We start from the raw sequence: 18482 nt of genomic DNA, 5'->3' as shown, positions 1-18482 counted from the left end.
TGATTGGGTGACTTGTTTTCTCCAAATGTAAAAAAAAAAATTCTGATCTCAACCTTTTTTTTCTCTTTTGTTTTTCCTATATTATATATATATATATTACAGGGTGGTGCATGCATGATTTTGGGTATGCACAAAAGGAGTGGAAGGTGAATTTGCATCATATATCCCAGGAGGTTGCCTGTTGCTCCTTATACGCTACGGCAGTAAAGATAAAAGGGCCACTCTTATACATAATAAATGTAATGATAAGTCCGCTTTAAAAATTTGGACTTAGTTAGGCCTTTGTTCCAGAAAGGGACAGGCCATGTCTCTGTTGCAGTAAAACACACTTTCTTGCCTGATTGCCTTTTTTTTTTGCGCAGGTGTTAAATTATGCCAGCCTGGAAAAAAAAGATAGCTAAAAATCAAAACCAGCAAAAGAAGATGTCCGTGCCCAGCTACAGTACTAGGATAGGATGATATTTTTTTTAAAAATTGTGAACGGTTAATTTTATTGCAGACAGGACATCGCCTGTCTCTTCTTCAATGAAGGACTTACCTGGTCACAGTCTTTTATTTCTAGAATTTTTTTATTTCTGCCAAATGGAGTAGATGGCAATAAAAGCTAGGCAGTTTTGCTTTTACATACCATTTTCCTTACTCGTATATCTTGGGAGATGATATGTGAACAATGTAAAAGTGTTTATTCAAGCAAAAACTACAGCTGAATTTGTGAGTGCATATTAAATTAGGTGCTAACCCTAATGGTAGTCTTTTATTTAAGGAGCTGAGTCTCTCGGTTGCAAAGCCTTACCACATGAGCTTTTAAGGAGAAACCAGTAGGCTCCTAGGTCTCTAATTGGCAGGCTTCCTTAGGAGTTGGACAGAAAATGTAAAACCTCTAAGCCTGCATCTTGTGTGTAACCCTCTCACTGATCTCTCTGGACTGCTGCATAATTAAACATTTCACTGAAGTGCATGGGACCGTTTTAGAAGATTGAATTCCTTTGAAGCTGCATTAAATATAAAGGAGGTGCCCTTTTGATTCCAGAATGCAGAGTCCCTGTCTTGACTTTTTCTGTTTTTCTAGTGGTTATAAATCTGAAATTTTGGCAGCTGGTGGAGATGCTTGCCCAGATCTTGGTCGTTTTGGCAGCAGTATCTGCACCTGCAAAATGTAGGAAGGACCTTGCTCGACGTGGCTCTGCAAGTAAATGAAAATTGGCAAAATGCTAGGAGCTCTTGCCTTAAAACACTGCTGTGTGTATGTGTATATATATATATATATATATATATATATATATATATATATATATATATATATATTAGTTTGTACCCTACCTGTGTTTTCATAGGTTTACTCCTACAATTCAATCACCTGTCTTCTTTGTTCTCCACACAAGTTGATCTTACAGTGCATTTATAACAATAATATTGTAAGTTCTTTAGGATAGGCAATAATAGGAGTAAGAGGAGAACTGTGTAATTGCTGTTTATTTGTTGGCACTATACAGTATAGACTCAAGCAGACAGAAGGTACCTATTTTGGTTTGAAAAGGAACCCCCCGTCCCCATTCTGTTGCCGGTTTCCTTCTTTTATTCCTGAATATGGTCTTTATCCTGGGTCAGCAAAATTTTACTGCAGAGCGGGGATCAGGCCTCAAGGGCAAATCTACCATAAAGCGGGATTGTTACTTCCACTGCCAGATAAACCACCAAAATTTCTACAACTTTTTATTTAATTGAAAACGAACTAATAGAAACTGACCAAAAGTGCACCTACATCCCGGGAACTAAATTTCAGATTGTCCTAACGTTACAAAGGATGTTTCATGAGCACAACGTTCTTATTAAAACATTTAAAACACCATTGAAACATATGCCATTAATTTAGGTTAACTTAAATTGTGTTTTAATTTAATAGTATATTTTACTTATACTTTTAAAACCTGCAAAAAAAAAACACATTTCTTTGATTTAACACTATAGCTTTTTTTGAATCCTTTTTCTGTATAATATAGGATTGCAATAAATACCCGGGCAACGCCGGGTAATCAGCTAGTTTAAAATAAAACTATGCTTTGGCTATGCAAGTTACAGGGAAAGGTTATACTTACCTTCAGAATCTTTACCTTGTTCCTGTAGTTTGAATGGATCTTTTCACTAGTCTATCAATTTCAACAACAATCTTTTTATAGGATTGTGTTTGCAGTTTTTTTCGTAAATAAAATAATAAGCGGCATTCTTCCCACTGACCACCAGGCTAATGTGAGCTGTGATATAGTAAGTATAACCAGGGTTTCTAAGACCCGAAAGTTATTTCAAGGGTTTCCCCATATTCAAGAGGTTGAGAAAGGTTAAAGTATTCCTCTACTGTTGGCTACATAAAAGTAGAGGGGAGTGGTGGAGGATCTGGGCCAGCACATATAATTATCAGACCCTCCCAAAAGAGGAGGGTTGTAACATGGCAGCAGTTAGGGAACTGGGTCAAAGAAATTACTCTTCGGAAGAAGTCAGAGTTTGCCAGTAATTTACAAAGCACGTGGCATGTGAATTCAAATTGTTTATTAAACAAAACTACTTCAAGTAAGCATGTACAATTCTTGATTTTTTTTTTCTTAACTTTCACCTGCATTTTAATAATTTGCAGACAGGGTTTCTAAACCCATCTTCTATCATTGAACAGGTTCTTCAAACCCTGCGCATTGCATTCTGAGTTGGAGCAGTATGTCTAATCTTCTTTATATGAAGGGGGGAACATGGGGCAGCTTTGGGAAGTAATGTGGAGATGGATGCTTGTAAAAAAGATAGCGGCTTTCAGCTTTTTGTATGGGCTATAATTCTATTACTTCATCACTGTCCTAAATTCACACTAGCATACAAGGCTCTAGCAGGGAATTAAAAAATGGTTAGAGTGCTAACCATTGTTACTGTTTTAGACGCTTTGGTTATGCTCATACAGTGTGACATTTTGCAGGTTTATATGCTGCTTCACAAACAATTGCTGTCATCTCTTTGCTAGCTCTGTTACTTTATTTTAATGGGCATTCTGCTTTATTGTCTGTGAAAGCTTTCTTATGATATGTGCTATCATGATTTCACAAAGCCACAGGCCTTCTGGCACAGCCCCGTAGACAGGAAGATTACTTATGTTTGCAAGTCAAAGAACATTTACTGCGTCCTCTTAGCTTTATGTAATTGTGAATTGACCTTTTCAAGCTTTTCTTTTTTTTTTTTCCTTCTGTTGATAGGTAGACTTATCTGTGGTGCCTGCTAACCTGACTAGTGGGACTCAAGTATTTTTTTTTTTTTTTTGTGCCAATTTTTACATTATCCTGTCTTTTTGTTGATGTAAGAGTCAAGGCCTAGGAAATTCTTGGTCTCCACTGGCTTTGAGCAGGCTTCAGGCTGTGCAACAAGGAGTCACAGCATGCTCCAGTCTTGCTTTGCTTCAATTTTAGAAACACACAGGGGCAGAGCAGCAATTAAAATTAAAGCAAAGCTGAAGCATCCATGGAGATTGCTTTAAGTGAAAAGCTTTTGAGGTGCTTTAAAAAAAACATTTGTTGTGTGCCTGAAGCAGTTGAGACAAGGACTAACATTTATGAAAAGGCTTGAGAACAAGTTTGATCAAAATATTTTTTTTTAAAGGGGGGGATGGGGGGTGAATTTCTTTTTGTTGAGTTGATAAGTTGCATTTTTGTTTAGGTTAAGACCATGTTAATACTGAGGTTGCTATGCGATAACTCCTTCCTTACGGGGTTACTCTACAAATAACGTCTGGCAGCCCCATACAGTTTGAAGATTGGGGGTGACACCATTCAGTGCGACCAACATTCAGAGATGGGATCTGAACGTTGCCATCTCAGAACATAATACCTGGTGATCAACTCACACTCCTCTGATGAAATCTGTAAATTTTAAAATTTTGCTTTTGAAAATATGGATTATAATGATATTTGAATTTATATAAAAACACAATTTTGGAATTGCAATGATTTGCATGCTACATGTAAGAACTTTGTTTGATTCACTGGTACAGATGAAGGAACCAGACATAAAAAATCAATACTGTTTATTAAAAATATTAATAATTCTCTGTTAGATCATACCCATACATACTTGGAGTAAGGTCTCAGTTATATTATTTTGCATAATAAAGCCCAATAATGTTTTATAAATAGGTTTGCCTGATCTAGGATTTTGGGGTAACACAGACCAATTTTTGTTCTTGCCAGTGTACTTTTCCTATCTTCTAATATGTGGCTTGAAGGGTATTTTTAGAGTGGTTTTAGAGTTTTATGGGAGATAAAAGGTGTTTTGCTGGATACAGAAGTTCTTTTATCTTCTTTTAGGATTTTATAGGTGATTTTTACACAAGATGAACAAGGTTATAAATGACATCTAATCCTTTCTTCCATTTGTGTTAGAAATAGTGAAGATTTAAATAGCAAGGGATATAAATTTTGATTGGGTTTTTTAGAGGTTCTTTTATTGGTTTGGTTTTGCATGACAGCTGTGTCTATATTTGTGGTCATTTGCCTAAAAACTAAATTATTGTGGCTGTATCACCAATGCAAGAATGGTGGAGAGCTTTTGGGGCTTCTTATACTATTTAGGTAACAATAGCCTGTACAGCAGCTCTACAAAGGCCATTCAGTGAAATTTAATTAATTTGTGTTCTGCAGATTTTATAATCGTTATTAGCGACTCCTTATCCCATGTCTACATCTGACTTCTTCCAAAATTTCACAGAAAGCATTGCCCTAAAAAAATATTGCAGCAGTCACCTTTGGATAACCTTTAATTTGGTATAGGCCCTTTTCATCCAACCTTTTTAATTTTGTTGGCCCAGACTACATACTGTCCAGCAGCTACACCTCTTATGGCAAAAAATGGGCTTTGCAAAGTTGTGCTTTACAGCAGGAGGAGCACATATTTCAGTGCTTGTGCTACAATCAAAAAAACATTTCTAAAGTTTATATAAAAGTAACACAGGCCAGTTCAGAAAGTGCAGGCAGGAGTCAGGTGTATGTAACCTACAATTGTGCTGGGGTCAGTAATGTAGTGAACACCATCCCATATATTTATTCCACCAACTCTGTCTATGGCACTGCAGCACCCTCCAGAACATTTCTATGACACTCCTATACAATCACACCCAACACACCAACCATCACCTACCATCCTCTGCTGCTCCTGCAGCCCCTTTTTATTATTGTCTTTATCGCCTCTCCAGAGCTATACTAGCATGGACTCGCACCTGATACATAGCAGCCTTTTCTACTGTAACTTTGTAACAAAAGCCAGTACAGGAAGTCCCCATCATTCCTGTTATCTTGCTTTTCTGCTAAAACTTCAGCATATTGGAGGTTGCAATGCTAGTTCTTACTATAGCTGGGTAGAGCTTTTGTGGTTTGTTTTTACATTTTGTCTGAGCTGGTCCTGCTGAAATACAGATACCTGTATACTTGTATCTGCAATATGAATAGGAACAAGAGAACATGGATGCAATTCTTAGATAATGTATGTTTTCATTTAGGTGAAACTCCAGCTATAGTTTAGCACAGGTGAGGGAAAAGTCTTCCAATGGTAATGATTTTCCCCATTAAATGCGGGAAAGATTCAAAGAACAGCATTAAAAACTAGTAGAGGTCCTTATTCTATCCTCACTATTTCCTTTGTTGGAAAAATATGTGACCACCTTTAAGCAAGATGCTTGTGAAATTCTTGGCTTATTGCTCTGGTTTCTGCTACAATATGCAGAAATACAAAGTATTTTACCCAAGATGCTGAAGGAAATGAGTCTGCACAAAATGTAAATCTAGAGACCAGGCTTGGGCAGCCTGAGGTCATGGACTTTATTTAGAAGTTAAAGTTCGTAATGTAAATATTCAATGAAAAAATGTCTTGTTTAATTTATGTTGCTATTAAATATTCAAATAATAAAACCCTTGACATTTCCATTTTAAGAAGGATCTGAACTAACTATAAAGATAAAGAGTTATAAATCAGAAAGTAATTTACTTTTTCAGTAGAGATCTACATATCTGCAGACAGCACCTAATCCCCAAACCTCAGCTTTATCATTTTGTCTTTCTGGAACACTTCAGGGCTCTCAGAATATATTTATTCAGTTTACTATGTTGGAGGTCTGTTCACGTTTCCAGTTTGTGATCCTTTAGATTGCAGCATGTTAATGGCATTGTAGCTTTAGGTAACCCTCTATATAATATTTGTCTGAACTTTCTTTTAAAACAAGCCGATTAAACCTGTATCAAAAGTATTGCTGTTTGTTTTTCCCTGTAAGTAAAAAAAAAAAAAAAAAATGTTTTACACAGTGAAACTGATTTCATATATCAAAGCTGACCATTTAATGGTTTGAAGTACATATTTGCCTAGATTATAGACATTTGCCTATTTACAATTTAGGGTTGCCAGCCATTAATGTGATGTATGTTATAGCAGCATTTTTATTTGAAGGCACCAATATTCAGCCATTAAAAGTGCTTAAGCATTTCCAGTCTGCCATCTCTAGCTGCATACGCTGTGATGTAATTTATCCTCATCCTATCAGATCACAGTAGGAGAGCAACTCCATCATGCAGCTTGCGAGTAAGTAATAAATAGGGTTACCATATCATTGTCTGGTTCTTCTTTAAGAATATGTCCACAGTTTAAAAGTTCACCTAGACCCAAAAACTGGGTATTTGGGCAAGACTTTTTATGTTGTGCTTATGTTTTACATGATGTATTGTACATTTTGAATAACTGTCTCCAGATAAGCATTAATTTAGTAATTTGCACCTGTACTACCGGTAATTGTTTCTTTGCTTTATTTCAGGAAAGATGACCGTGACTATGCTCTGAAACAAATAGAAGGTACTGGAATTTCTATGTCTGCATGCAGAGAAATAGCTGTAAGTAGAATTTACTTCAAATCAGTAAATTTTTGTTTGTGCCTTGGTGCCATGGTACCAAGATCCTTTAGCTTTATATCCGCTATCTCTGATACTGCCCTTTTCTAGATAACCAGTACTATGGTGGAAGTACATTTTTTCTGATTTAGGGTTTTCTTTAGTCTCAGCAGCCAGTAATAAAAGTTGTTTCCGTTTAGGTATTTCTTAGGTGCGGGAGATCAGAGAGAGCTGGTCAGAGCTTTGAATGATGTCTGTATTTGCATTATTAGCACTTGAACCACAACTGGAGCTCTGGATTCCAGTCACTAAGAAATTATGTGCATTGAGATTCCTGCTTCACTGGGCTGACCATAGTGCTAATGCAGTAGTGATAACCAGGAGTAAGTTTGTGTAACCAGTCTGCAGCTGCATTATCTCGCATATTTTCTCATGTGAATTTAAAACTTTCATGTAAAGTCCGAGCATGATCTTATGATTTGGCATCATATCTTTCTATGTATAGTTTTGGGAAGCAAAACTATACTTTTGCCTTTGTAAGTCATTTGCAAAGTCGTCCCTTTAGGGATCCATTTTTGGTCCAAACACAATCCTTGTATGCACATTAGCAGAAGTCTTGTCAGTCTGCAGTGTGCACATTCTTCAGGATACCCATCAGGTTTAGCAGATAAGTAGCCAAATGGCCACATAAAGGTGCTCAAATGACAGACTGCTAATGGAGAGGCAGCAGCTTAGATTTAGGGTTCACATGAGTTCTAATATTATACTTATCAGTAGCATTTAGCTCAATATACTCTGAGTGTCAGAGTGCAAATCAGAAATATGTGCCATTTCTATTTGTGTGTTTGTTTAGTAATAATCATTTAATTAAATAAACTTTGGGTGGATTGATCATTTAGGTGAACATTTTAACTCTTCATATTCTTTATTTGCAGCTTCTACGAGAATTGAAACATCCAAATGTCATTTCTCTGCAAAAAGTATTTCTCTCCCATGCAGACAGAAAGGTCTATCTTCTATTTGATTTTGCGGAGCATGACTTATGGGTGAGATCATTTTATGCTTTCCCTTACTGTTAATTTTGAATTGTTTCAATTGTTTCAACATTTCAAATCTTCATACAATTATTATTTACATTCTCATATATATTTGTTTAGCCATAAAAAAGATCCACTCTGTGTTGTTGTAGCACATATCAGATATTAAAAATATATCTTCACTCATCTTTTAATTTTGCAGGCAACCTTTGTATAAAATATTTATATTGTTGGTGCCATGATGTCAGATTTTAATTCTGTGAATTTTCCCTTGCCATATTCTCTGCTCACATTCTACTACTGGTTAACATGTGCAAGCTGCATGTAATCCTTTGGGCAGCCTCCTAACACCCTGACAGCTAGCAAAGGAAAATGTGGCATGCATAGAAAATCTCTGGAGGAGATGGAATGTCACATTGTGACCGCATGTAAAAAAAAAAAAATTGTGCACAGACTGCCCTTGTTATAATTTTACTTTAAAGATGCACAAAATCTTTATTTGAAAATAATTAATTTTTTTTATTATAGCAGCTGTTATACACAAGGTTAAATTCTCACAGCATATTGGGTATTTTTCAGTCTGTCTTCCCTCGCCAAAATCACACATCGCCACAGTCCTACTGCAACATATCCTTGTCAAGTAATAATGTTAACTTTCCGTTTTTCTTTTAAAAAATGAAAATGATTACGAAGTGTACAGATTTTCAACATTTTATCAGGTCCTTTGCTATATGTTTCTAAATCCATTGCTGCTGGAATGATGTTATCACTCACAAACCTTATTGCTATCCCAAATTGGGCACCTATTGGCATTTCTCCCTAATATGACTGCATGCCCTTTAATGTACCATGTCATCTGGAGAAGTACAAATGTCAGAATGTTTGGACTCTAGCCTGGGAGCCCGTGTAGGGTGAGGAATGGCATGCTTACATGTATGTCTAAGATGCAGCATCAGCTTGTACCCTGCTAGTATGGTTGCTCATAGTTTGCAAATTTTGTCCAAGCACTCTTACAGCACCAAATCTTCTCACCATTGTTGATTTTCTATATTTCTCACTCCAGAGGAAACATTGAAAACTGTATTACTTCAATGCAGGGAAGCTATTTGCTTGTGGCCACCCTCCTAATCTTGTCTCTTGCTGTTATTGTAATGACATCATTTAACTGGAAACGGATGATGTCTAATCTGTTTTTTGTCAGCAGAATAAAAAAAAAAGATCTATTTACAGTCTAAACTATTACCACCAATGTCTTTCATTGCAAAGAGTTTTGCTTTAGAAGGAGCGCTTTATGCAGAACTTCCTAAACCAGTTGTGGAAACTGATGAATAAGGTTAGCATTGGTCATCTTCCGTTAAAAATTGCACATCAAATTAGTGGCTCCAGAGGTATAGACAGCTGTATGTAAGGTGTATGTAAATCTAAACTTCTATTTATTATTTAAAGCACAAAACATTTTCATCCTCCAACAATGACAATGCAAGTAAATCTGGACCACTTAGCAACACTGAAGCTTCAAAAGCTCCAAAGGCCACATCAGGATGACTTCTATCAAGAATGTGCAGAGGAGTTAATTAATCCTGACGCCGTGACATGCTGGGAATGTACACTGACCTGCATATGTGTTGCCAAGTATAGATGTTAGAGGAGAGAGATTTGCACCAAGTTTACTTCCACTTCAACTGGATAATTGAATCTTATAGTTATAACTGACCCGGAGTTTTGGAGTTTATTTTACTGAGTACTTATGTACTAAACTGTTCAGCTAAATAGACATTTATTTTCTCATGCTTAGTACCTCGATGTGTTTGTAGGTTTTTGTATATACTGCTGTAAATATTTATTGTGTAGAGCCTGTTATTACAGGTGTCTCTATCATAGTTGGGTTAAACATAATCACATTCTTTTTCTCATTAAAAAGCCAGTCAGGGCCCATATCTTCCTTGATGTGGTTTCTATTTAATCATCTGAACGTTTTTTTTGGCTCACTTTTCATTGGCTGTTTCCATCCATTTGTTTTGCTTTGCTCTGGATAAACACCCCAGATAAAGATAGTGGAATAGGCTCATAGACAGAACTCAATGGACCCAGATCCTCTTTCAGCCAAGTATACTGAAGCCCTGTGTTACCATATCAAATGCAGTGTAAAGGCTTCCGGCCCTGGCTGAGATTCCCAGCAAAGGCATTTTGAAAGTGCACTTCTAGCCCGGCAGTGTTCCAGCATCTAGCCTTTCATCAGCCTTACTACATCCAAAATGCATTCACATTGCTGGCACAGGGTGTTAAAATGCATTCTTTTGTGTGCCTGCATTATCAGGTGTCCAATTCAAGTACTCAGACTCTCACTCTTCTCTTTTTCAGTCTTCCTGTTGGGGAAGATTATACAAAAGATAAATGGACACATGTGTGTGAGCTAAAAGGTCTGTGGTGTGATAGATCCCCTACAAAGAACTGGTATTTTTCTCCACAACCCCTAGAGACCTACAAATAAACCAAACTAGCAAAATTACTAACTAAGAAAAATATTAGGCTTTTTTAGTAAACCATTTTAAAGGAATTGTAAGCCCTTCGGGGCAGGGTCCTCTTCTCCTGTGTCACTGTCTGTCATTTGCAACCCCTATTTAATGTACAGCACTGCGTAATATGTTGGCGCTATATAAATCCTGTTTATTAATAAGGAAGGGTGAATGCATCAAATCAGTTATAGCTTAAGTTAAAAAAAAGCCTATTCCCTGCCATATGCTGTGCAGTATGACCCTTGGCAGCAGGAGGGACCTCTGCAGTGAGACCACTGATTTTTCAAGAGCAACGTTGCAGCATGCTGGCAGACGCAGGCTTTTCTACTTGCATTTGCTTTCAAAAATAAACAAACTGAAAGGCATTGAGCACTGTAAAACTACCTGATCACATCTATGGTAGCCAGAAGTGGTGACTATACACCACCATTCCTCCATACTATACACCACCTCCACCTCCTTTTAAAATGCACTTTAACATGTGTGTGGAAAATGGAAAAATGCATTGACACTGAGCAGTAAGATCATTCTGTTGGTTTTTAAATGGGCACCTTAAGCAAGACCATAAGCTGCAGAGCAATCACATGAAAGCAAAGCCACATTGATTATAAGCAATACTACAGATAAAATTAAAAAATGACATGCCTTTGACTTCATTACTGATTTCCTACTCACTTTGTGAAATTGAAGGATAAATGTTTTGTCATTGAAAGAAAACAGTAGGCCTTGTGTGTTTGTAATCAGCTTGAAGGTAAAAATATAATGTTTTTCTACCAGTTTTATGTAAAAGAAGCAGATATTTTCAATATTTTGTATGCTTCATATTAAAAAATAAAATTGTTACCTTGCTGAAATATGAAAGGTAAAACAGATCAATGTTATGTAGATAATACTATATTTATGTGGTAATTTTGTAATAACATATTGCACTTTTGTAGATTTTATGTAGGTGCAGGAAGCACACGTGGGCTGCTATATATATATATATATATATATATATATATATATATATATATATATATATATATATATATATATATATATATATATATATATATATATATATATATATATATATATATATATATCTATCCTTAAAAATATTCCATTGCCACATTAAGCAGGCAGACAATATGTACATAATAACTCTTTATCTATAATCGGCATTCATGTTTCTATTTCTACTGCTAGGAAAATAAACATTGGGTTATACAGAGTGCTCATTATGTATGTTTGTTTTCTTTTCTGTAAACAGCAGCATAGATTGTCTGTCTGCTTCCTTTCCATATTTTCCTATTGCCCTACAGCCCTGATTTTTCATTGAATGGAATTTCCAGGAATAAGGTGGGGGGGGGGTCACAATTGAATGGAAATGACCTTTTCCCATGTCTCACCTCTCTGCCAAATGTGTTTTTGCTTCTTTCAGCACATAATCAAGTTTCACAGAGCTTCAAAAGCCAACAAGAAACCAGTGCAGTTACCTCGGGGAATGGTGAAGTCACTACTGTATCAGATTCTAGATGGCATTCACTACCTGCATGCCAACTGGGTGTTACATAGAGATTTGGTAAGTTGATCAGTGGCTGGTTGTTGCTAGCACGCAATTTCTTTTTTTAAGGTGTAGACACATGTTGGATGTTTTACAAGAATAGTGATCATTTATCTTTTCTCAGAATGCTTTCAAGGCTCTTCCCTCCTAGAACCATGGTATCTTGCATCATTGAGATTAACCAATTAAGTAGTGACCCACATACTTTATTGTGGTGTGACCTTGTAGGAAGAAATTCAAGTTTGAAATGCATAATTAAAAATAGATCTACTTTTACAGCATAAACAATAGCAGAGAGAGATTAGGTCTTTCCCTATTGTATCTCGGCTTATTATGGTAAAGCTCCAGACAGATGCAATTACTAAATAATTGATTGACCTTTAAAATCAATTTGAATTACTAATTGGCAAATAAATTGTTTGAACATCAGTTCCAGCAAGTAATAAAACCCAGGCAGGGATATACTGCTATCCAGCACACTGCTACAGTGATAAAGTGTGAACTTTTACTTAGTTTACCCTGATCTAAGTTGCATTCACAGCACATGTAAATCACTCCCATAGGTTCATTATTAGGGCAGCAGGAATGTGGCTTCCTAGGCCTGTGTTCTGCATTTTTTGTAAATCATAGTAAAGTACTCAGGGCAGTGGAACCTGCTGACTGTAAATAAAACTTAGTCCTGGCTTCTTTCTCCCCCCCCATCATGCAGGGTAGAGCATATGGTTTATTTTATTCCCTCATCTCTTCCCTGAATATTCTGGACTTTTCTTAGGTCCCCCTCTACTTAGCATTGGAACCCAGAGATAACTGATACATCTTGGTATATCTTGAGCCTGCCATATCGTAGCACTGAGGCTTGGCAAATAATGTTGAATTCTGGTGTAATCTGTACAGGAATCAGAGACTGAAAAATGACTTTTTTCTGCAGGCTTCCCGACATGCATGCCACAACAAGGCAGAGAAAATGGAATAGGGAAGGAGGATGTAGAGAAAAGTGATAGAGAACTTTACAACAGTTTTTGATTGGTTCTTCTCCTAGTGGCAAAGAATATACAGGACAGGGACTGAGTACTCAGCATTCTGCTATTGGACCTCACTCCCAGCCAAAAAACCAAGAATAAGGAAGTAGAATGATAGATGCTGTGTTAGGTAATAGATTTACAATGAACCTTTTTCCTTCCTTTGCATGGCAAACCTTTGCCTTTTCTCTGCATCAATTCCTATACCGCATCTTCATTGAATCATTCTCTGAAACACTTGTTGGTTTCAGCTGGAACAGGCAACCAAGGACAGGCAGGAAATCGGCGAAATGAAACGAAGCTTCTGCACATTTCTGGAATAGAATGCAATACATTCTTGTTGACTCTTTTGGACAAAACAAAGGTTTCAAGTACTCGCAAAAGAATTTAGAGGACTGGGAGTATGTCCTTGAAAGCAGAATTTACTGCGCATTATTGGCTTTTGGATGCTCAGGTGTAGCTGTGTATCTTTGTTTTGAACATCTGTGGAATTCAGTGTGACTTTTGGCAGGGCTGCTTATGTTACATTTGTCTCACTTTTGAAGCATAGTTAACTATTCAAAAAATGTGTTCTTGGTTCTCTGGGGCAGCCTGGTAAACTTATAAAGGGAACCTGTTATTTGCAACAAGGGCATCAAATCATAGATCAGTGTTTCTCAACCAAGATTCCTCCTGAGGTTGCTTAAGCAATAAGCAGTTTGTTCCCCTCAGGTCAGTTTTATGTGACACCAATGATCTTTTTGGCTATCTGTAAGGTTGGCATTCTTCCCGCTGGCCAGCAATGTAAAACACATTCTTCCCACTTAACACCACACTAATTTACTGTGAGCCATGGATATAGTAATTATAGCAGCGATTTCCTGAAGACCTGAAAATTATTTTAAGGGGTTCCTCCGTGTTAAGGAAATCGAGAAAGGCTGGCTTAGAGCAAGACCTAATGATTGATACCGTTCTCTGGAATAGGGTCCACAGTGTGTCATCTATGGATAGATCAAATATTGCATTTCATAAGAAGTAAAGTAAAATAAAATGAAGTAGGGTCTCCTGGTAACTTGTTTGGATGTGTAATTGTGGGCTCAGTTCATCAAAGCAATTTCAGTATTCATATCATATCGACCAGTCCTATTCAAATATTTATTTTCTTTTTGTCATCTGTTTTCCTTACTTTGAATTTGATTTGTTGCTCTGACTATTCAGTCAATTCTTCTGATGCAAAATTTGATAAATAACCTTGTTTTAGGTGTGAGTTTGCATACAGTAACTGTAGTTTCATCACAATGGAGAAAGTCAGTTCAATATGATATATTTCTTTCTGTGTGACACAGTTTGAAATACACAGTCATTGACTCCCCACTGTAACACACAAGGCTGATCTCTTTATGTATCTTCCAGCACAGCGGTAACACAAAGCACTATGCTACACTCCTTTTTCCTTAATCAACCTCTCTGCAAGCTCCTTTGTTTATGAAGCAAGGACCACCCAGCCTCAAACTTGTCTCATCTTGCTTTCCTTTCTGTATAGATACTCATCAGTTTTCCCATATTTTATATTTCATGTCTAGAATAACTCTAAACACATTGAAACTACAGACTTGAGGTTTAGAAAATTACCGGAGGCAATGCGGTTGTTCTTTTTAGGAATATATACTTGTTGTGCCTAGTATTCTTAAGGCTGAGCTCTTAAATTTATGAATATGTACTGTTTATTCGGACATTATACCTTTGTAGGGATTGCAAGGCCATAATATTTGCATTGATCCACTATGGTGCCAAATATTAACAAATTGTATGTGGCTTCCTCTTCTGCTGCCTCTTTTTGTAGTTCTCTTCATCGGCTTTTTTTTTTCACCTTAGAATCAAATTCAAGCTCCTGTACTTTGCCTTCAAATACCTTCACAGAGCTTGTCCCACTTACCTTTCTGACCTGGTAAAAAATACTTCCCTAGCTGCTCTATGACCTACTAATGACTTCCTCACTCATACCCTCATCACACGCACAGCTCCAAGACTTTTCTAGAGCTGCCCCGACTCTCTGGAATGGTCTTTCTCGTCCTATTCGGTTTGCTCCTACTTTCTGCTCCTTTAAAAGATCACACAAAACCCATTTTCAAACTTGCCTACCCATTTTCTTCTGTTTCCTAAACCTTTATCACTTCCCTCCATTCCCTATCCCCCCTCTTATTGTGTGATACTTCCCCCACCTCCTAGATTGTAAGCTCTTCTGGGCAGGCTCCTCTCCTCCTCCTGTGTCACAGTTTGTATCCAGATTTTCTAATCCAGAGTTTCTCAACTAGGGTTATTCCAGAGGTTTCTAGCGGTTCCTAAAGGCAGTTGTGCCGTTAATGTGACACCAATGATCGTTTTGGCTATCTGCAAGGGTGGCATTCATCCCGCTGGCTAGTAAATTAAGGGGCCACTGACCTCCTTTTTAATATACTATGATCTATTGTACCTATAGCAAAGGTTCCCCAATACCTTAAAGTTATGTCAAAGATTTCCCCCAAGGTCGAGAAAGGCTGCTCTAAATGTTAGATGAGGCCTATAAAATGCAAAAAATGATTCCTAACTTTATATGTGTGCTTTGGTTAAGGGGGAGGATGTGACTGTGAAAGGATTATCAGGGCACTTATTTCATCTTGGATAGTGAGAATTAATGAGGATTTTGTCAGACAAAGGCAAGGTGCATGATATCTGAGGACATGGCAAACCTGACGCTTGCTATATTTAGAGTTAAAGTCCTGGACTTCCAATTAGCTGCAGCCCTGTCAGTGTTTGAGGGCTTTCAGCTGTCTCCTGTTATCATTTTAATGGTGCACATTCTACTTTGCTGCTGATTTATTTTTATTTTTTTTATTAGCATTATTAGGGCTCTTTTTTTTTTTTCCAGCGCATGTAAATGGTGTTCTTACTGTGAGTGTGTTTTAGGCTCATTAAATCCTTCTCTGTCTGTCTCGGTCAATATTTTTTTGTAGTGCGTGTGTGTGTATATATAATATGAAAAAATTGCATAGGCATTCAAGAACATTCAAAGCTGCATAAAAAGAACAAATTTACTTCAACAGAGGCTTTTTTCTCCTTTCTGTTCAAAATTTAAACTGTGTTTTACACAGATGACAGAAATGTGTTTCACCTTTGGACTACAAAAAGGTACCAACTGTTACCTTGAAAAACATGAAAACTACATTGACTTGGAGTATACCCCTAGGGCACAAGATTCAGCCATCAAGAGAATTTTGAACGTTATCAAATTACAAAAAAGCCAACATCCATGGGATGTAATTAAAAAGGGTAAAATACGAAACTGTATACACTCAAATCCTTTTAGTGCTAGTGTGGGTTACTTGCTCACTTGATTATTTGTGCTTTATTTTTGGCCTCCAGTAGATGGCTCTGTGTCCTCATGTCAAGTGTTAACAAAGTCTGTCTCAGGCGGCAAGATAAGTTACACTCTAAATGAAGACACAGCGCCGTCTGGTGATCCAAGTATAAACTGAGTTTCTTTTTCTAATGCCATATTTATGGTTTATACTAGAGCAGGGGTCAGCAAAGTTTTATGGCCACTAGGCCATTTATGGGGTGGGCCAGACCCGTATGTATTGCGGAGGAGAAGGTTTTATCTTCAGGGAGCTTTCCCTTTTTAAATAGGGGACCCACTGCAAGGGGGCAGCACCAGAGCTCCAGCGGCTCCGCTAGTTCCTAACACGCCCTAACGACTCCAGAGCCGCGGGTTGCCGGCCGGCATTAGACCGTATCGTCCAGGGGGCTTTAGACCGGATAGAACTACCGGCTTAGGCTGTATCAGGCCTAAAGGCCGGAGTTTGCCGACCCCTGTACTAGAGTATATATGGACAACAATTGTTTTCACACACCTGAGCAGAAAAAAAAATTAAACCTGTTGCCAAGGAGCATACAAACATTTTATCTATAGTCTTTATGTAAATAAATACATCTTGTTCTATTATGGTCTTCAATATTTTTTATTCCTAATTCACTTAGAAGTTCTGCACCCCTTACCATGGTGGGTACATATATTAAGTCTGGTGATTGCCAGACTCCATTGTCTGTAGTATCCCAGAAATTGGGATATGCTTGCCAAAGAGAGCCTATAGAGATGATTGCATGCTGCCAATCAAAAGCCACTCATGCAAATGGATGCATGGAGGAATGCCTGTTGGCTAATGTTAAAATAACAGCTCTACATTTTTCAGCCACTGGTAACTTCTTCAGCAGAGAATGCTTTAGGTTAGCATGTGAAACTGTCACATAGTCATGACTCCACATTTTAATAATGCTGATCTCTGGGTCCCCTGTCCGACTTCACGCCCCCTTTTCTGATTCCTTCTGATCTTTGGCATTACAAAAAACTTTAAGTCTACGTTCCTAAAATGGTGGTCACATGATGCATCAGCCCTGAATCTCTTCCCTTCTTTATTCTTCATTTAATCATCTTATCTAGAAGTTACAGTCTGTCCATGAGTGTTGAGGTTACTGTCTGCATGATGTGGACTCATTTCTTTGGTTGGCCAGTGCCATTGTCCTCTTAGAATCCAGAAGTAATATCTTCATCTGTGAATTCAGACGTGAGATCATTGGGGAAAATGAAAGAACCATCTGGTATTTCATTTGCCATCAATTTTTTTTCTGATGATTTTTGTATCGGTTTTTCATGTTTCTTTTTCAGGATCAAGTTCAATTCCATTGCGGTTATGAAAGATTCCTGGAAACTATTTCTTTTCGTCATTTGTTTTTTCCCCCTCTTGTGCAGTCAGTGACCATATTAAACCTTAAGAGGTTCGGTGGATTGCTGGTATTGCCTGCTTACTTCAGAAATCTTGGCTCATATGCTTATGTTTATAGCTAAGGGATTTTTTTTGCATAATGAAGACTGTCATTTTCTGGTCTTCATAAAGTAAACTATCATTGAATTCTGTGGAATCCAAAATGTAATAAAGAACTCCTTGTAGGTCCGAAAATGTTGAAGCGGAACCTTCAGTGTCAGCAGCTGCATCACATTAAGAGAGCCAGTGGGAAACTGTGGTCAGGTATTATTTGTTTTGCATTTGGCATGTTTTCCTCTCATGTAGGTTTTAGGTTTTTTTAGACTCTGCACACAATTGTTTCTGTTGAGTCATTTGGAATAATTTTTTTAGACTTGAGCATATAACACATGACCTGACGACGGTTGTATGGAGGTTAAAGAGTGCATTGTTATGGCTTGGTGTATTGCCTAACCTTAAGAATTTGCTTTATTATTGGATATCTACTAGCTAAATGCAGGCTTAGTTCCCAAGCTAATAATTATAACTTATTTTTAAAATTGCCTCAAACAAAAGGTTAAAAAAAAATATATATATTTACTGAAAATGCTGAAATTGGTAAACTGTATCCTGTTTTTGCAGCAGATCATTTCTCTATTGATTGTTGGTTCACCAGCTAAAATGTCAAATCGGGCAGACACGGAGAGA

At 37.3% G+C, this 18482-nt stretch overlaps 1 protein-coding gene across 1 annotated transcript in view; it reads left to right on the top strand.

Moving 5' to 3' along the window:
- The window catches only part of CDK8 (cyclin dependent kinase 8), a 42329-nt gene that overhangs the window by 8796 nt on the left and 15051 nt on the right, over positions 1-18482 (top strand). Inside the window, exons 2-4 of the mRNA XM_072404764.1 lie at positions 6824-6899; positions 7832-7942; positions 11876-12016. Coding sequence (XP_072260865.1) covers positions 6824-6899; positions 7832-7942; positions 11876-12016 — 328 coding nt within the window. The remainder of the gene's footprint in view (positions 1-6823; positions 6900-7831; positions 7943-11875; positions 12017-18482) is intronic.

Source organism: Pyxicephalus adspersus, chromosome 1, assembly GCF_032062135.1.
Source record: "Pyxicephalus adspersus chromosome 1, UCB_Pads_2.0, whole genome shotgun sequence".
NCBI lineage: Eukaryota > Metazoa > Chordata > Amphibia > Anura > Pyxicephalidae > Pyxicephalus > Pyxicephalus adspersus.
This window is presented reverse-complemented; position numbering and strand designations above follow the sequence as displayed.